The 21,110-nt window shown below is 39.5% G+C and overlaps 1 protein-coding gene across 1 annotated transcript in view; it reads left to right on the top strand.

Annotated features, from left to right (window-relative positions):
• Positions 1-21,110, top strand: part of abcc8 (ATP-binding cassette, sub-family C (CFTR/MRP), member 8) — a 122,000-nt gene that overhangs the window by 56,411 nt on the left and 44,479 nt on the right. The window contains exons 17-19 of the mRNA XM_033968232.2: positions 14,893-14,925; positions 18,114-18,152; positions 18,462-18,560. Coding sequence (XP_033824123.2) covers positions 14,893-14,925; positions 18,114-18,152; positions 18,462-18,560 — 171 coding nt within the window. The remainder of the gene's footprint in view (positions 1-14,892; positions 14,926-18,113; positions 18,153-18,461; positions 18,561-21,110) is intronic.

The following is a 21,110-nucleotide window of genomic DNA, read 5'->3' as shown; positions in this document are numbered from 1 at the left end:
AAAGATTCTCACTGGGGTTAAGGTCTGGACTCTGTGGTGGATAATCCATGTGTGAAAATGACGTCTCATGCTCCTGATCCACTCTGTCACAATTTGAGCCCGATGAATCCTGGCATTGTCATCTTGGAATATGCCCAAAAATCCATTGATGGAATAATCTGGTCATTCAGTATATTCATGTGTCAGCTGACCTCATTCTGCTGAACCTAGACCGGACCAACTGCAGGAGGAGACGACCTGTTTGCTCAGTTAAATCCAGGTGGCAACTTTTTTCTGGCCTGGCAGTGCATAAAGCTGAAGTTAAAATGACTTTGAGGACGTTTCATAATTCAGAAAAAGTCATATTTTGTTTTAAATTGTTACGAGTCATTGCAACAGTTTAAATTTTTACTCCGAATTCAATCTGCCAGTCGAGGTACTAATGTCGTACTCGATTGGCAAAACACATTTCATTTACTTTCCAATTAAGGAGCAACTTGTACTGGTTTTAGAATGAAAATGTGAGTGTTGTTTGTCAGTCTGGGAGTGTGGTATCCAGCACAGAGAGTATCTAGGCCAAGCTGACGACTTGAGGTCTTTTGGTCACGGCAAATCATCTGCAGAGTGTGCATGTCGACAGCAAACATACAAATGAATGCGGTGTGAATGTACAGTCATTTTATCAAACACACACCATTTTAAATCATGCTTTATTGGGTTGTCGCCATGGTAACAAGTGTTTTACAGTCATTAAAAGGTCCTGGATTACGCAAATTGACTCTTTTGACCTTTAACCTTATGTTGTAATGCTTTTTGCAGCTAAAGTGGACCTAATTATCTTAACGAGGAATATTAATAGTGACTTATTTTGTTGACTAAACCATATTGGTGCAGTGGTTCTTTCTTTCTGTGTTTAGTCAATTAGAAATAGCAAGACACACAATTTGTACACAAAGTAATTCAATGTGTTTAACAGAATAAGAAAGACATTAAAATCACAATACAACAAATCAAAACAGAAATAATTATCATAAAATTAACATTAAAGGAGAAAAGTGCAGAATAAAGCCCTCTCAGTCACAGCAGATAAACAGATTTAAACAGTGTCAAAGTCAAGGCCTGAGTCACATCTTCAGGAAGAATGTTCCAGGTTTTAACTGCAAAAAACTGAAACACTGATTCTCCATGTTTCGTCACGGTTTAGTCCCGGTTTTGTCCTGGTTTCATCCTGGTTTCATCCTGGTTTCATCCTGGTTTCGACCTCGTTTAGTCCCGGTTTAGCCTTGGTTTAGTCCCGGTTTAGTCCCGGTTTCGTCCCGGTTTCGTCCCGGTTTCGTCCCGGTTTCGTCCTGGTTTCGACCTCGTTTAGTCCCGGTTTAGTCCTGGTTTAATCCCGGTTTAGTCCCGGTTTAGTCCCGGTTTCGTCACGGTTTCGTCCCAGTTTCGTCCCGGTTTCGTCCCGGTTTCGACCTCGTTTAGTCCTGGTTTCGTCCTGGTTTCGTCCTCGTTTAGTCCCGGTTTAGCCTTGGTTTAGTCCCGGTTTCATCCTGGTTTAGTCCCGGTTTCGTCCTGATTTAGACCTCGTTTAGTTCTGGTTAGCCTTGGTTTAGTCCCGGTTTAGTCCTGGTTTCCTCACGGTTTAGTCCAGATTTAGTCCTGGTTTCGTCCCGGTTTAGTCCCGGTTTCGTCCCGGTTTAGTCCCGGTTTAGTCCTGGTTTCGTCCCGGTTTCGTCCTTGTTTAGTCCCGGTTTAGCCTTGGTTTAGTCCCGGTTTAGTCCCAATTTAGTCCCGGTTTAGTCCCGGTTTAGTCCCGGTGTTGGAGATGTTCTTTGGTGCAGAGTCAGGAGCACAGATCTTATTTGCTCGTACAGCAGGATCATGGATGTCCTTGGGGGGATCTGTGTCAAGATTGAGGTCACTGTCTGATCAAAATGGGGTCAAAGGTTAATTGTATTCTTATGGCTTTCTCTAGTGACCTTTTTCTGTCCCGTCCGCTTTTACCTCCAAATGCTCCTAAAATGTGTTTTCTTTTCAATCTTATTCATTTCAGCAGAGAATTTGGGAAAAGTTCTGCAGCTAAAACTCCGGTCTGGTCTCTTATCTAGTCTCTGATCTGGTCTCTGGTCTGGTCTCTGGTCTGGTCTCTGGTCTCTGGTCTCCGGTCTGGTCTCCGGTCTGGTCTCCGGTCTGGTCTCCGGTCTAGTCTCCGGTCTAGTCTCCGGTCTAGTCTCCGGTCTAGTCTCCGGTCTGGTCTCTTGTCTAGTCTCTGGTCTGGTCTCTGGTCTAGTCTCTGGTCTAGTCTCTGGTCTAGTCTCTGGTCTAGTCTCTGGTCTAGTCTCTGGTCTAGTCTCTGGTCTAGTCTCTGGTCTAGTCTCTGGTCTGGTCTCTGGTCTAGTCTCTGGTCTGGTCTCTGGTCTAGTCTCTGGTCTGGTCTCTGGCCTGTTCTTTGGTCTTGTGTTGGTGCCATGGTAACAAGCCTTTTACATTGATTAAGTGATATTTTTCCCGCTTTTTGCGACCAAAGTGGTGCTAATTGTCTTCAGGAATAACATAAGGAAATATTGATTTATATATTTATATGATTTGTCTGAGTCTAGCCAATTAGCCATAGCAGGATGATGGATGTCCTTGAGGGGAGCTGTGTGTTAAGCCCCAGGTCACTGTCTGATCCAAGTGAGGTCAAAGGTTAAAGGTTAATTATGAGTGAACGGGCTTCTGAAGGCAGCGTGCGCTCTAAATCAGGCTGGTAATGGGTCTGTCAGGGCGCTCTCTCGTGCTATTACTCGATGCCATTAATGTATCGGTGCTTTATAAAACAGACTCATGTCGTCAGAGTAAAGCTGAGGAATCGCTAAATGAAACGCAGATGGGATTTGGAGTGAGAGTTTAATGTTTCTGTCACTCTGGTAAAAAGTGGTGCTTCTGGGCGTCGATGTTCAGCAGGTTTATAGGCTCTGTGCCACGGATCTATAATAAGGACTGAAAAAGATACTTCCCCCTCCGTCCCGGGCTGAGATCAACCAGTGGCTGTTCTGTAGGTACTGCAGCTCCCAGGGGTTTAGGCCCAGAAGGAAGTCTCCTGTGGAGCACGATGCATTTTGGGGGAATTCAAACTGTCTGTGTTCAGCTGACAGGACATCCACAACTTCACAAAGGGCAGAGTTTGTAGGGATTTAGGTTTATAGTCCTGGTTTAGTCCCGGTTTAGTCCCGGTTTAGTCCCCGTTTAGACCTGATTTACTCCTGGCTTACTTCTGGTTTAGTCCCTAGTTTAGTCCATGTTTAGTCCATATTTAGTCCCGGTTTTGTCCCTGGTTTTGTCCCTGGTTTTGTCCCTGGTTTAGTCCCTGGTTTAGTCCTGGTTTAGTCCTGGTTTTGTCCCTGGTTTAGTCCTGGTTTAGTCCTGGTTTAGTCCTGGTTTTGTCCCTGGTTTAGTCCCTGGTTTTGACCCGGTTTAGTCCCAGTTTAGTCCCAGTTTAGACCTGATTTACTCCTGGCTTACTTCTGGTTTAGTCCCTAGTTTAGTCCATGTTTAGTCCATATTTAGTCCCGGTTTTGTCCCTGGTTTTGTCCCTGGTTTTGTCCCTGGTTTAGTCCTGGTTTAGTCCTGGTTTAGTCCTGGTTTTGTCCAGACTGGTCCCTGAAGTCCTCAGAGTGTGCGATGGTTCATTTGTCACTTTATGAACATTTAAAAATATTTAAACCTCAAAACGCCTAAAACTTAGCTTTGTAAGTCTTAGCCTAGCCCCGCTCAAAGCTCGTGTTAGCTCCACTCTGGCCGCCAAACTCATGGCGCGGTGCATGTTTCTGCTCGTATTGAGGAAGTAATGTGTAAGAGAATTATTTTTGGGCCCATGCACCAATGAGCAGAGCCCACTGAAAACAACACGACGCCATCGATTCACCATCCAGATTCTGTTATATTTCCACACTCTGTGCACAGCGGCATGTTAGCTAGCTCACTGTGCCTCAAAGCTAACAGTCGCTTTTATTAAAACCTTAATAGAGATAAAATTGCACAGGAAGTAACGACGCTAACAGTGAGTTCACCAGGTGTTATTGTGCACAGAGCCTATTGTCGAGGTGTCATGTTCCATCCATCTTTATTGTTCCTCTTATCAGGGGCCAGGTCTCGGGGGCAGCGGTTTAAACAGGGACTCGCAGACACTTCCCCCACCCCAGACACTTCCTCCACTGTGTCACGGTGTTCCCAGACTAACATTTTATAAAACCTGAAGTAAACATTAGTGCAAATTGCTTGGTGGCTTTGTATTTTGCGTGCGCATCAAGATATTTAATTTTGATAACTGCTCAAACCAATTACTTGTCATCGTTTATGAATCACCAGTCCCATCCAAACACTCGCTAATGACTTACTTTTAACGTGGCATATTTATCCTCGTCATTCGTACAGCCTCACGATAACAGTGTGTGTTATTATCTGCGTAGCTGTGTCCTTACCTGGTCCAGGAGCTCAATTTCAGATTAATTTGTCCCATAGAATCAAAAATCTACACTAGCAGTCAAAAGTTGGGACACAGGTGAAGAACTGGACTCACGTGTAACACAAGAAAACACAGACGAACTCCTTGTACATCAGGTTTACTGGAAATACAGAGCCTGTGTGTCTTCTAAATGAACAAACAAGATGAACGAAATGAACAAATGACAATCCAGCAACTCAAACTGAACACAGGGAGAACATAAAGGCTACACCCCTGATTAGCAACGAACTTCAGGTGCGGGGAAAACAGGGAGGCAGCGAACGGAGGACTGGAACAGGCTGGGAAATTAAAACAAAACAGGCAGAAAACAGGCAGAACTGTGACAATCTCATCCAATGTGGGGTTTTTTTCTTTATTTTTGCTCCTTTTTACATTTTAGCTACACACAGAACACATCAAATATATGAAATAAAATATAAGGAAACGATGTAGCAAAGAAAAAATGTTAAATAACCCCAAATCCTCAAAGTAGCCACCCGTAGCTTTGTCAAAAAATGTTTAGTAGAGCTTTTTTTTCTTTACTTTACGACAAAATCTCACATATCTTGCTTCATATATTTGATGTCTTCTGTTTGTATATAAAATGTAGAAAGTAAATCATATACGGTCGCATTTTTATATAGCACTTTTCCAACTTTATGTCAAGAAACCACATTACTCATTCACACACCAGTGACACAGACACTGGGGGAGAGATGGGTTAAGTGTCTTGCCCAAGGACACGACGTCTGTGGGTCAGTAGATCAGACCATTCTACCCATGATCTTTATATCGAGAGCGAGATTTAAACCGCCAACCTTTAGCGCAATAGACAAACACTCTTCCAATTGTAGTACTGTCGCCCCGTAGTCAAAATAAAGTAGTAAAAATAAAGAAAAAAAGACTGAATAAGAGGGTGTCTGGTCCATTACACAGTTATTTCTTGTCCAATAACATTAAAAACATGTGATTACATTCTGATTACATAACTTGTAATGATAATTCAGAAATCTATCGTTAATTAAATTCTGTGTCTCTCTGTTTATACAGTGGTCCCTCGTTTATCGCGGGGGTCACGTTCTAAAAATAACCCGCTATAGACGAAATCCGCGAAGTATCAGCTTTATTTTTTTTACAATTATATCCGTTTTGCAGCTGTAAAACCCCTCACCACACACTTTAATTCAACGTTTTATGGCTTAAATCTGATCATACATCCAAAAAATAACCAAAAATGTCCCAGTAGCGCAAGAAAAAGTACAAAAGACCTCAAAAAATACTGTTCCAACTTACTGTTCTGACTTATATTGAATGTCTATATAGTGATTATGGTGAGAGCGGGTGCACCATGTTACTGTGGGATTCATGCTCGAATAACGAAAGAAAGTTTTTAAGAGTGATGTTCTAATGTTATGTACAGTGGTCCCTCGTTTATCGCGGGGGTCACGTTCTAAAAATAACCCACTATAGACGAAATCCGCCAAGTATCGGCTTTATTTTTTACTTATTCTCTATGTTTTTGCTGTAAAACCCCTCACCACACACTTTATACACTTTTCTCACACAGGCGTTAACATTTTCTCACATTTCTCTCTCGTTTAAACTCTCTCAAAGTTCAAATCTTTGTCGGCGTCTTTGTCGGTGCAGAACGTTTCATCGACATTGTGGGTTTTGTCGGGGAGAAAACAAATTGCAAACGTACAGCACTTCAGAGTCACACTGAGATCCAACGTTTATGTAAATTTGGCTGAAGACATAAATAAATGGAGGTTTTACTTGTGGAACCCCAGAGCTGGACAGGACGGTCGCGCTCCATCGATCTATAGTAAAGTGACTCCACACTTACAGTTCCCAGTGCATCGTTCTGATATCGTCCCTGGCGTTCCCGCTCCTCCCGTCCCTTTGCCACTCGAGCGAGGCTTTTGTCCAATATTAGTGCGGATTACAGCAGAGCGAGAGCCAGCGCTTTGAGCCAGGAGCTGTTAGTGAAGCCTGGAATGAAACGCAGACAGCTGGGATTCCTGTTAAATATTCATAAACCCAGTGTGAAGGACAGGTTTTGTCTCATATCACGGCTCCATTTGTGACTTGAATGTATAATTTGAAAAGGTTTATTTAAGTGACTGACTGCTGCTAAAAGGCGGATGGAGCACTTTTATTATTACTTATTATTACTTTATTTATTAAGTGAAAGTGCAGATACAGAGGTCAAAAGTTACTCAAGTAAAAATAAAAGTATCACAGGAAAAAAGCATTAAAGTACCCGTTTAACAAATGAACACTTTTACTTTTTACTCTTTAAATACATTTTTTAAGTATAAATGTAGTGATATTGATTCAAAATGAGACATATTTTGGTCAACAGTAAAAATACAAATCAGTTTCTTAATTTTTATTTTAGTTTCGCTCAAAGTCGAAGCTTGAACTCGAAAACTTCAGTCAGGATTTTCCTTGAACATGGTAAAAATAACCCCTCAAATCATATGAAAAGTACTTTATACTTTTCCTGTTCAAAAATGTAGTGGAGCAGAAAGTACAGACACTGCTCTCAAATGTACTGAAGTAAAAGTAAAAAGTATCCACTGTAAAATGTACTTAAGTAAAGTACAGATACGTCCAAATTTGACTTACTTACTTAGTACTCACTATCTAAAATACACCATTAGATCAGGTTAAATAAGATGATCAGTTTCCATTGGGTCGTTTCTGTTCTTTGTCTGCAGTTTCATGTTGATGTTGGTGTTAGCAGCAGGTGGTGGAAAAGACGAGGTTTCACCGGTAACAAAGGGATGACTGGGATATGTTTGTGTTTTCCTTTCGAGTCATGCCAACCGCTCCAGTGTATTTATAGACGAGGGCTGTGTGAATGTTCTTCTAGTCACTGAAATCTGTTTGTAATCTGTTCCACTGATCCAGCTGCTAAACAAACAGAGAGAGTATCTGTAGAGCGCAACTAACTCAACTTAACAGCTACTACATAAGAGAATGTACCAACACCATCGTGAGAGCTGCTCAGGACCCCAGTCTGCTGTCCGTCTCCATCACAGAGACACTAACCACTCGTTTGAAGATAGTGAGGTTCAGATCTGAGCCAGAGAAAAGAAATAGTTTGAGAGGAGAGTTAAAGAAGCTTTTTTTTTTTTTTAGGAAAGACAGTCCTTCCTTAAACAGGAATGGGGGCCTCAGGCATAATCTCTCCCCCATCGATAACTCTATCCTCAGACCCGAAACAAAGAGAACAATAGAGCTAGCTAGGATGCTAATAAGTGTGAAAGACCTCATTATGAGTTGAATAAATATGGTAATTATGACTAACCCCTCCTTGAACCGCCAGCTTAATGTGGTGGAGGGGTTTGAGCGCCTGAATGATCCCGGGAGTCATGTTGTCGGGGGCCCCTGGTAGGGTCACCCATGGCAAACAGGTCCTGGGAGACAGGTCAGACCAAGAGCAGTTCAAAAGCCTTTCATGATGAGTATGGGCCTTTCCTCACGGGGCCCGGCCAGGCACAAGTTGAAGGAGCGACGTGGGGCCGTCCTCCCGTGGACCCACCACCTGCAGGAGGATCCATGAGGGGCCGGTGCACAGAGATCTAGGCGGCAGTCGAAGGCGGGGGCCTCGACGACCGGACTCTCCAGACATGGGGACTGGCTCTGGGGACTGGAATGTCACCTCGCTGGGGGAAGAGGAGCCTGAGCTTGTGTGTGACGTTGAGCGTTACCGACTAGATACAGTCGATCTCATGTTCACGCACAGCTCGAGGGGCTGGACTCTCCATTTATCTGGCATTGATTCAGGGTGACTAACTCTTAACTTGGTCATTTTGAGTTTTAAATTGGGACCATAGACAGACTAGCAGTTAAGGGGCGACTTTGGAGCCAAGAATATCGACCACAACTCAAATTCTGACAAGTATCGTAGAAACCAAAGAGCCAATCTGGAGCGAAGCTGTGGAAGGTAAAACCCCTTCCTTAGCAACGCTGTCAATCAAACCCGTTGCTAATGCTAGCTAGAGCGACCTCGGGGAAAGAAGGCGACTGATTTGTCTGTTCTTAATGTTCATATCTTGATTTACAGACACAATAGTGAAATGAAAACCCCAGGATCATGTTAATATAAACATTTAAGACCAAAATGAGTCTGAAGCAGCAGAGACAGAGAGAGGACACAGTTTTCTAATGTAAAGTGAATTGAAGCCAGAGTCGATGGAGCGCACCCATGATCTCTTCCTATTGAACTTCATTTGGAACGTGGCGGCTAGTAGGTTAGCTGTCTATTTATATATAAAGTCTATGGTAGAGAGCGTGATATTTACCCATTTTAGCGTATCAGTTTGTTTTGGCCGAACTGTTACCTGAAAAGTACACATAAAGCTTTATTTGAACACTTAAGTGCAGAGAGATAACTGCACAAAAAGTGACTACATGTCTCTCTTACAGGTATGTGGTTAAAAAAAGGGCTGTGGGTGAAGTTTTAGTCAATTTAAATGAAAAAATTTGGGCAAAAATGATCAATATCAGCCGATTTTATCAGCCATCAGTTGCTCTAGATTCTAAACAATCGGTATCATGAAAAAAACACCGGTCGAGCTCTAGTTTTAAGGAAATAAATGCTGTTTTCAGTCTGTGTCCTGGTATTGGTTGATATCGGGTATCAGCAGATCCAGCCATAATATCTAAATCGTATCAGAACTGAAAAAGTTGGATCAGTGTATCTCATTAAAAGTGCAATTTCTATAAAGTGGCATCCATTGTTTTCAAATTCTAAGATATGATTGTACCAAAGATGGTCTGTATATTTAATGAACGCGGCACATTTCTCATTTAAATGTCGCTTTACATCTGCTTTTGTGATGATTAATATTTGATGACTTTAGATCAGATGTAAAGACCCATTTTCCTCTGTACTGTGTCCTCAGCCATTCTTTACATTCACATTCTCCCTGTAGTTCAAAAATAGGTTTTCTTCATCACTATTTCATCCTTTCAGAGAATGTTCTGTGTATTTCAGTGCGACATAAGGTCATGGCCTGAGAGGCACCTGTTTGCACGGACACGGCTCTGTCCTGGAGGCTGCACAGTTTATGTTTATTTGTTTATCTTTGGTCATTATCAGGCGTGGTCTCTCCAGCGCACATGGCTCATTACTTCCCTTGTTCATTAGTTGGACTTAATGATGGTCAGATAGTAGAGATGAGGAGCTTTTTGGAACTACAGCATCTCAAGAGGAGTCCAAAGCAAATGTACAAACATGATACTGCAATTTTAAAGTGGATTTTGATAATAAGGACTAGACTTGAGGCTCATTGCTGTTTTGTAGGTAAGACGAGTTTATTTGAATTACCTTGTGTACGAATTGTGCTGTACAAAGTGCTTTACAGAATAAGAAACACATTAGAATCACAATACAATAAATCAAAACAGAAATAATCATAAAATTAACATTCTGGTCCTGGTTTCGTCCTGGTTTAGTCCTGGTTCAGCCCCGGTTTAGTCCTGCTTTAGTCCCAGTATAGTCCCAGTATAGTCCCAGTATAGTCCCAGTTTAGTCCCAGTTTAGTCCCAGTTTAGTCCCTGTTTACTCCCTGTTTACTCCCTGTTTACTCCCGGTTTACTCCCGGTTCAGTCCTGGTTTAGTCCTGGTTTAGTCCTGGTTTAGTCCTGGTTTAGTCCTGGTTTAGTCCTGGTTCAGCCCCGGTTTAGTCCTGCTTTAGTCCCAGTATAGTCCCAGTATAGTCCCAGTATAGTCCCAGTATAGTCCCAGTATAGTCCCAGTTTACTCCCTGTTTACTCCCGGTTTACTCCCGGTTCAGTCCTGGTTTAGTCCTGGTTTAGTCCTGGTTTAGTCCTGGTTTAGTCCTCCTCATGTGAGATGGTTCTTGTGGCTCATGTGGGAGATGTTCTTTGGTGCTGGTCCATGGAGAGACTTGTTCACACTGAGCTGCTTTAAAGTCTCTGAGCCACAGGAGCCAGAGACCTGAGCCACAGGACACATGTGTGAAGTACTTCCTGGTTCTAGTCCTGACCCGAGCAGCAGTGTTCTGGATGTTCTGGATGTTCTGTTCTGTGGCTCGTTTGGAGAGGCCAGTGAGCAGGACGTCATAGTCGTCTAACCTAAAGAGACAAATGCAGGATAAGTCTCTCTGAGTCTGGTTTTCACAGTTTACCTTTGTTTTTTGACTTGTTTTTAGGTGGTAAAAATCTGCAGATGTTACTGATTTGATGTGGCTGTGAAAGTTCAAGTCTCAGTCCATTATTACCTCTAGATTTCCATCCTGATTTGAAGGTTTTAGAGAGACTGGAGGTGACTGTTGACACTTTCTCTTTGTTTTTATGGTCAAAATCTAAATATGCCGCGACCTTGGAGTCTTAATGATGTTGTTGTGTGAATCTTTGGTTTGTAAAATGACTGTTCACTCGTGTGTCTGTGAGTGGACGTGATCAGCTCCAGAGTCGCTCGACAATCAGCCGTCGTCTGCTCAAGTGCCATCGAGCGTTCTGCACTGATGAAACCATTAACTCGAGGATTCACTCGCTGTGGATTAGCAATAATTGGTGACTTTAACTACAGCATTTCCTTGAGCTGGAAAATGACTATAATGTAATCAAATAATAGAAATAAGTCGTGTTTATCGAAGTTGTTTTTAGTTACATGGTTTTAGAGAGTTTTATATGCGCTCGATTTAATTAAGTTTCTCGTCTAATGAACATAATGATGCTGACGAGCCATTTACAAGAGCAGTTTAGCTAATTTAAGCGTCGTTATAAGCATTTATCCGCTTGATTTACATTTTACTACCAGTATTTTTAATGTTGGGAAGTAGCTGAATAAAAATAACCCACAATCGGCGAAATCCACGAAGTATCAGCTTTATTTTTTACAATTATTCTCTGTTTTTTTGCTGTAAAACCCCTCACCACACACTTTATACACTTTTCTCACACAAACTCGTCATTTTGGTCTTAAATGTTTGTATTAACTCGCTCTACATGATCCTGGGGTTTTTATTTCACTATTGTGTCTGATATGAACAGTAATAACAGACAAATCAGGCGCCTTCTTTCCCCAAAGTCGCTCCCACTGGCGTTAGCAACAGGTTTGATTGACAGCGTTGCTAAGTGCTCGTTCCCTTTCCAAATACAGAAAAACTGCTCCAAATTCGCCGCTATAACTCCTCACCTCGATGAGCTTCACTTGACTGGAGTCTGGTACAGTGGTCCCTGGTTTATCGTGAGGTTATGTTCTAAAAATAACCCACAATCGGCGAAATCTGCCAAGTACCAGCTTTATTTTTTACATTATTCTCTATGTTTTTGTCTGTAAAACCCCTCACCACACACTTTATACACTTTTCTCACACAGGCGTTAATATTTTCTCACATTTCTCTCTCGTTTAAACTCTCTCCAAGTTAAAAAACCTGCAGGATGTCGGTGCAGAACGTTTCATCGACATCGTGGGTTTTGTCGGGGAGAAAACAAATTGCAAACGTACAGCACTTCAGAGTCACACTGCGATCCAACGTTTATGTAAATTTGTCTGATAAAAAAACAGGTAAAATTGCACTAAAAAGAGGTGAAAGGTGAACCCCGTTATACTGAGGGACAACTGCACTCATCTGGAGTAACTGTGTCAGATCTGGTACAGTTACTTTTTCATTTGGTGGTATTCAGAGTACAGATACTTTTCTAAAACCAAAGGAATATATGGCAGTACGTCGTCACACAATTTCGTCTTCAAACTGCACAGAATCGGTGATAAAAACCCAACTCCTCTGCTTTATCTGTCTGAAGGAAGAGCTAATTACACTGAAACTAACAAAACACAGCTTTTTTATGTTGCGTTTTTACATTATAATTTAAATGCAACCCTGCGTAAAAGTATTCCAAGTATTCATAACAAAGTACTCTGACTGGTCCATGTATCAGAACACAATACAAATCCATTTTAGTGCAAGTATTCAACATTCTGTAACAAAATACACTGACCGAGTATTCTTCCCGTTACTAAACTAAACATTAATCGTATATAAAAACAGACTAAAACTGTTTAAAAAGAGAGAAATGTTGAGAGATATGTTTTTCAAAGAGGCCAGAGGTTCAGTTTGTCCTGTTGGGGCAGTCTCTCCACAGGGTCACTGTAGAGTACGGTGGCCTTTAGGGTCATGTTTGAGAGCCTCAGACACTCGGGGAGCTGGACCAAAGCACATTTGACATCACAACAATCTCACACTTGTTTCATGAAGGTGTGTCATGTTTCAAATACAAGCGTCTGCATCATGTAGCTAATAATTACCCAGTTTGAATGTGAAATCATTTCTGTAACGACACCCAGCCCCGACCAGAAATGTAAACGTGAATTTGAAACTTGTGAATCTATTTAAAGGGGCCGTTTTATGCTCATTTCAGCTTCATGGTAAAATGTTTCCTCGTCACAAACAGACCTGGAGTTGTATTTTGTTTCATTCGCAAACTCTGCATATTTAAGCTGAGTTCTTTTCTCAGACAGAAAACACTCTGTTCCACCTTGTGATGTCATCATGTGGTGATACAGGAAGTGCTCCACTGTGTTTTTAAACTCCACACACCTTCATTTCTAGAATCATTTGGATCATTTCAGCTCTGGATTTGCCAATCTCTACAAAACTAAAGGTTAAAGGAGCTGTTTCAAATACAGAGTAAATATTGTATCTAATATCTACTCAGTTTAAACGTGAAATCATTTTAGTAACGACCCCCAGCCCCGACCAGAAAAGCACCAGTCGAGGTCAAAATCTTTTGTCAAGGGGGATTTGGCCAAGAAATCAGCTGCACATGTCAAGAGCAAACAAAGGAACAATACACAGACCAGGGGTCGAGCACCTGCGGCTCTGGAGCCACATGTGGCTCTTTCATCCTTACACTGCCTGTGGCTTGGGAAAATAGTAATAGTATTTAATTGAAGTGTATTTTATTTGTGTTAGTTCTTTCTGTAAATTGTAGTTCTATATTGGAAGATTATTGTGATCTTGAAATATAAGCAGCAGAAGCCGGTACACGCCAAAACCCCGTTCATTTAGGCTCCGCTACACGCTCCGAAAACTCAAAGACGATGGAAGGATGAGGCTCATTTTGTGTTTGCTACATGGATCATTTAAATTCAGCTTTTTAATTCATTTGAAAAAGACCTTCAACTCAGCGTGTTTTTTTTTTTTTGGTTATAATTTTTTCAGAGTTTAAAATGTACAAAATCTGTTCATTATATAAATACTATGTAATTTTCTCTGCAGTACTTCATGGATTTAATAAACAGCACAATATAGTTGTTTATACAAAGTGTAACGGTAAAAAAAAACAATATACACACAAATATACACAGTGTCTTTATTCTAGATGTTAAAAAGTATTTGCAGCCTCCAGCATTTTCTTGTCTGTGGAACCCGGGTTCAAATGGCTCTTTGGGGGTTAAAGGTCACCGACCCCTGACACAGAACAAACAGATAAAATTTGAATTAAAATGCTCGAGTCGTTTGCAGATTTAAACTGTGGTAATGTGTAAACTGTTGGAGGACAGTGAACAGTTCAAACGCACAAACATCGGCCAGTGGATCTTTTTAGTAAAAAAAAAGAACAAAACGTGTTAAAAGAAACAAAATACAAAAGCACTTCTGTCTGCTTCAGCTTTAACCTCGATCCTGTTATAGTCACATGACCAAAACTGAGCTTTTTAGAAACAGTGAGGCTCCATTTTGTCACAGCTCAAAATAGACGATGTTCTACTTGTAAAAACATTTAATAATTCCATGTCTTTCTGGCTATAGATGCAGTTGGGTGTTTGTTCTACCTAAGAGTTTCAATCCAAAACAAAATATTATATCTTTTGAATGGTGAAAAGTCCTCAAAATGGCGTCCTGTGAATATATTTAAAGTTTCAGATCCATGTTATAACATTTCCTCGTCACAAACAGACCTGGAGTTGTGTTTTATTTCGTTCACACAAGTTTCACACGTCTCTCAGTTCTTCTCTCAAACAGAAAACACTCTGTTCCACCTTGTGATGTCATCATGTGGTAATACAGGAAGTGCTCCACTGTGTTTTTAAACTCCACACACCTTCATTAGAATCATTTGGATGATTTCAGCACCTTTAATTGCCAATTTCTGCTGAACGAAAGGTAAAAGGAGCTGTTACTGTCACTTAAAATCTACCACTTGATGACATCACAAGGTGGAACAGAGCATTTTGAGCTTTGGAGATTTAACAGACTAATAATAAAGTTACTCAAACATGTGTGAATGAAACAAAACACAACTCCAGGTCTGTTTTTGAGGAGAAAACCACATTATAACATGATTCAAAGCTACAAGAGTCAGTTCTGTGTCATATTGGACCTTTAAAGTGTCGTATCATCTCTGTTTTCTGTTTGTTTTCACGTTTCTTTCATTTGTTTTACAGTTTCCCGTACCTTGAATCTGAGGAGGCTGAGAGGTAAGTGCAGTGAGCGAGCTTTTAAAGTATGAGGCGTATTTATAGACCGCGGCTGTGGAGAGGAGATCTCATGTACACTGGCACCAAAGTCACAAGTTAAAAATACCACGGCCTGAATTTAAAGTCACAGCCAACAACATAACTGAGAGTTTTCAACAGAAACGCCGCTAGAGATGAGTCAAGACGAGACGCTGCAGGCAAAACTCTTTTCTACTCCCCATTTTGTTTTTTGGTTTTTTTTGGTTAGTGTGCTCTCAGTATATATATAAGCTTTTAAATAAGTCACATATTACTTAGCATTTAGTCATCTTTCATTTATAGATCTATATCGGACATAACTTCAGTGGGTGTTTTCTTAAAAAGCATTTCTTCTTTTCAATCTTTCCATTGTCACAGATCATATATGAGGGTCATTCAATAAATAAGGTGGATGTTTCGGTATAAGGACTTTTAATACAGTTAGAAGCTTACTTTTTTTTTTTTTTTTTTTTTTTTACTTGTTTTTCAAATGGATTTAATTTCTGAATCGTGCTCCAGGATTGAACAGCGGTCAGTTATCAAGTTTTTGGTTGGTGAAGGTGCAAACCCGTTGAAATTCATAGGAGAATGTCACTGTGTATGAATTTCAACGGGTTTGCACCTTCACCAAACAAAAACCTGGTAAATGACCGCTGTTCAATCCTGGAGCTTCTTGGACGGCCATCTTTGTTAATCGCCAAAACAAAGTTGTTTTTTTTAATCTGCAAAATAAATTAAATCCATGTGAAAAACAAGTAAAACAAAAAAACAAAACAAAAAAAAAGTAAGCGTCTAACTGTATTAAAAGTCCTTATACCGAAAAATTCACCTTATTTATTGAATGACCCTCGTATTTATGTAAAAGTAAAAATAAAAGTACAGATGCAGAGGTAAAAAGTTACTCAAGTAAAAGCATCACATGAGAAAATCTACTTAAGTAAAAGTATTTAAGTACCTGTAAACAGTAAAAGTATTATTTCCCATAGATCCTGATAGTGTTATCAATTTGTTAAAGTGAAATTGATTAAAAATGAGACATATTTTGGTCACAGTAACAATACGAATCAGTTTATTAATTTGTGCATTTATTTTTGTTTTGCTCAAAGCTGAAACTTGAACTTGAAAAGTTTAGTCAGGATGTTACCATGAAATAAATAAAAATATAAAAATAAAATAAATAAATACAAATACAATAAAAAAAATATATATATATATATATATATATATATATATATATATATATATATATATATATATATATATATATATATATATATATATATATATATATATATATATATATATATGATAAAAAAATACATACAAATAAAGAAAAAATAAATTAAATAAATAAAAAAATTCTACTTAAGTACAGTACTTTACTACTTGTACTTTGTTGCCTCCTACAACTGATTCTAATCTTGATTTATTCTTATGTAAAAACTTAGAATAAGTAAAGTACTATCTAAAAATTTGACAAAATATGACTTTATCTGCACATTTTTCCAATATTTTTTCCAGTTTACTCAAATACTAAATAAATTATCCAAAATCTTTGAATCTAACGTGTCAACAAACCCGATAAATGTACATCTGGGACCACATCTGGGATATTTTAACATAACAAAATGTCCAAACACATTTTTTCATTTATGTAACCAGTGAAGTAAACATGTTTTCATTTTTTTGTATTTACCTGCAGAGTCTCCCCTTAAAGTGCACCTAACCACACAGAAGCATTCAGGCCACGTTCCATTAGCCTCACGGGTTATTTTTCATGCCCTCTGCACCACCTGTTGTCATAGCGAGAGAGGAGGTCGATGTCTGGTCTGCCGCCGTCGTCTCTGTGTCACAAGACTATGTCCTGTAACTAAAGTCTCCTCGTACAAACTTCCCATAAGAACTGGATGAGCTGTTTTAGCAAATTACAGGAGGAAACATTAAGATGGTGGTATTTTTAGCGGGGATGATGTCATACTGCCAGACGGCGGGCACGACCATAGACTGTATAAAAATATATACAAATGGACATAGCTAACCTGCTAGCCGCCGCTTTCCAAATATGAAGAAGTGAGCATGGGCGCGCTTCTGGCTCCAGTTCAGTTTCTATTGAAAAACTGTCCCCTCTCTCTGTCTCTGCTGCTGTCAGACTCATTTTGGTCTTAAATGTTCATATTAACCCTCTACATGATCCTGGGGTTCATTTTTTCGAGTTATTTTAATTATTTTATTTTTTTTTATTTTATTTAAGTTATGTTTATTATATATATATATATATATTGTGGGTTTTTTTAGGTGTTTTTTTGTTTATTTATTATTATTATTATTTATTTATTTTTTTTAGTTATTTTTAGTTTTTTGTGTTTGTTTTTTTGTTGTTATTTTTATTTATTTTTTGTTTAAGTTATGTTTATTTTTTTGCTACTTTGAGCAGTTTTTTGTTTATTTTCTTTATTTTTTCTTTCTTTCTTTCTTTATTTTTTTGTTTTGTTTCTTTGTTATTTTGAGTTTTTTGGGGGGTTTTTTGGTTGTTGTTTTTTTGTTATTTTGACTTTATTTATTTATTTTTTAAACTGTGTCTTCTCTCTGTCTCTGCTGCTGTCAGACTCATTTTGGTCTTAAATGTTCGTATTAACCCTCTACATCCTGAGGTTTTTATTTCACTATTGTGTCTGTAAATCAATATATGAACATTAATAACAGACAAATCATACGCCTTCTTTCCCCAGAGTCGCTCCCACTAGCAACAGGTTTGATTGACAGCGTTGCTTGATACTAAGGAATAGACTCGATACAATACTTAGGATACCGCGATGATGCTAAAAAACACTCTTTATTCAGAGTGTCCAGTAGGTTCACAGTGGTCCATGGGTGTATACTAGTCTATGTGTCTTGTATTTGTTCAGATACAGCTCAGAATCATTCTAAAATATTCAGGAAAAGCTCTTTTCTGTCCTGTGAATGAGTTTTTTTAGTATCAACACCAGCTCAAATGAATATCCAGCTTCAGTACTAGTTTTAGCATCGATTATAGTCTGATTTCCGATACTTTTCACGACCCTATGAGAATGTGGGTCAGTTTACACATGTTAGGATTGACTAAATTATTATTATTATTAAGCCAATTGTGTTATTTTGGATCTCTAACGCTGTGTCTTTCATCTCTGCAGCCCCACAGACCGGGACGCGGCGGGCGACGGTGAAATCAGGTAAACATGACAAAGTGTAATAACATCCTTCACACTGTCTCCATGGAAACACTCACCTAAAGTACATCCCCCTGATAAAAATTTCAGTCCCATTTTCGCAGTTGTTCCTTTTTATCTGCTCCTGTTGTGTTAAGCTGCGTCATTCCTTTTGTCATTTTATTTTCTCATAATGTTTACGTGACAAAAAGCTGTTACGTAATCAGCCCGAATGGTTTAGGTCAGAAATAAATCCTGCCGTTATGAACCTCTGTTTGAACACGGCTATTAAATATTTGAATATTTGCTCAGTATTGTTCTCTTGGATCGTAGGAAAAGGGGCCCGGTGGCGTACGCTTCACAAAAACCTTGGCTGTTGAACACAACTGTGGTGGAAAATATCACGTTTGAAATGCCAATGATCAAACCCAGGTAAGTTTAATAATTATGATCCATGTGGTACGATCATAGACTGTTTGTATAAATGGACATAGCTAACGCGCTAGTGGCTCCAACTTACTTTACTTTACTTTACTGCTGCTGTCAGACTCGTCATTTTGGTCTTAAATGTTCGTATTAACTCGCTCTACATGATCCTGGGGTTTTTATTTCACTATTGTGTCTGTAAATCAAGATATGAACAGTAATAACAGACAAATTAAGTGCCATCTTTCCCCAAAGTCGCTCCCACTAGCGTTAGCAACAGGTTTGATTGACAGCGTTGTTAAGTGCTCGCTCCATTTCCAGATACGGAAAAATGGCTCCAAATTCGCCGCTATAGCTCCTCACCTCGATGAGCTTCACTTGACTGGAGTCTGGTACAGTGGTCCCTGGTTTATCTCGGGGGTCATGTTCTAAAAATAACCCGCAATAGACGAAATCCGCGAAGTATCAGGTTTATTTTTTACATTATTCTCTATGTTTTTGTCTGTAAAACCCCTCACCACACACTTTATACACTTTTCTCACACAGGCGTTAACATTTTCTCACATTTCTCTCTCGTTTAAACTCTCTCAAAGTTCAAACCTTCGTAGGCGTCTTTGTCGGTGCAGAACGTTTCATCGACATTGTGGGTTTTGTCGGGGAGAAAACAAATTCCAAATGTACAGCACTTCAGAGTCACACTGCATCCTTTAGCCAATCAGGACGCAGCACAAAAAACATGTATAATCGCACTTAAAAAATCCGTGAAACAGCGAGACCGCGAAAGGTGAACCGCTTTATAGTGAGGGACAACTCTAAACAAATAAGTTATTAAAGGGAAAAAGCTGCGTGTTTGTATTAGACTAAATGCGTTTGAGAATAACATGGTTTGTAAAATGTAATACCAAGTCTATGTGAAGTACTGGTTTGAGTATTCCATAAAACGTGACCTACTAACGGGAGTAAACAGGGCGGTCGGGAAATGGGTCTACTGTGCTGGACCTCGAGGTTTTAAGGACCCGGAATTGAACATCTTATTAATTTGCATTAGAGGGGGGGGCCCATGTGAGACTTTTTTGCACCGGACCCTGAAATTTCTGCCGACGGGCCTGTTTATAACGTACATTTTCTTTTATAAACATTTGAACAAAGCATTATTTCATTACTTAACAGTTTGTTTCTGCTCATTTTTTAAACTAAATTGAAAAAATGTAGTAGTTTTCTGTATTTTTAAACTTTAAACACCTTCATGCTCTTCCTTAACAGTCATTTTCAAAACATAAGTGTATTCTGTATTCATTCTGCAGATAATGAGTCATTTTGCTTGTGTTTTGGCTCGACTTTGTATTATAAAAATGCAGAATAAACACATTTGCACTAACTTAACCTCAGCCTTAAGTCAGTATTCCATCTACTTGCCAATCCAGAAGAAACCTGCCCTCATGGAAGACTTGTTGATGTTGAAACTACCGAGATCAATGTTCAATCATGAACCTTGTCAGCTGTGAGCAGATAAGAGCCAATAGACCTCTTCTCCCAGGGGCACCGAGTAAATTAAATGTGCTAATGTCCAAGTGAATTAGCTTGAGCCTAAAGTGGTATTGACGTAGAGCAGAGCAGTTTGGAAAAGTTCTATACGATCTGTAAATGTGTGTGTACTTTACGCAAGTCTGAAGACGTCTCATCGCACGGGCTTCAGTCGGATCGATATCTGGCGTTGTTGCTATAGCAATTAACAACTAATTAACAAAGGAATCTGTCTTTTGAATTGGTAAAAGTCCTCAAAATGGCAGCTATAAACAGGAAGCTGAAACTCATGAATAAAAACTACAGCTTTTACTATAAAAATCTATCAGTCAACGTCAAGGTGAGGGAAGTGCATTGAAAGTGCTTTACAGAATAGGAAAGACATTAAAATCACAATACAACAAATCAAAATATAAATAATAAAACAGTAGGCAGAAGTAATCATCATAAAAGTAACATTAAAAGAGAAGAGGGCAGAATATAACCCTTTCAGTCACAGGGACAGCTAAACAGAACGGACACTTTAGCTCTGCAGTCATGGACTTCAAAATGATTCTGCAGATATTAATCAAGTGTAGTTTATTCATTTACACAACTACCAGTACTGAAACTTTGGCTTTAAGTACTCGCCAATACTTAATAGCGATGAAATCAATGTAGAGGTGAAAAATAGCATAAGAACACAGAAAACGTGAGACAAAACTTATACAGATGGATCATATTGTGGTTTATCCTTTAGCTACAGGACACAGTTAAGTTATTATTATGAGGAGCTGGTGGAAGTGTCTGGGGTGAGGGGAGTCTGGGAGTCCCTGCTTGGACTGCTCCTCTGCGACTCAGCCCAGGATAAGCGGGAGAAAATGGATGGATATTATTATATGTTTTGAGCCAACAAGATGGTCACATTTTGGTCATATTTTTATCTAGTGCTTTTCCGCTCTGAGCCACTGTCGCCAGTCTTATTTTTATAGGTTCTTTTTTCAAGGTCCAAGGTTTATTTTGTTGTTCATCCCTGTCAGTTTGGTCTGCTC

Source organism: Periophthalmus magnuspinnatus, chromosome 6, assembly GCF_009829125.3.
Source record: "Periophthalmus magnuspinnatus isolate fPerMag1 chromosome 6, fPerMag1.2.pri, whole genome shotgun sequence".
NCBI classification, from domain to species: Eukaryota; Metazoa; Chordata; class Actinopteri; order Gobiiformes; family Gobiidae; genus Periophthalmus; species Periophthalmus magnuspinnatus.
This window is presented reverse-complemented; position numbering and strand designations above follow the sequence as displayed.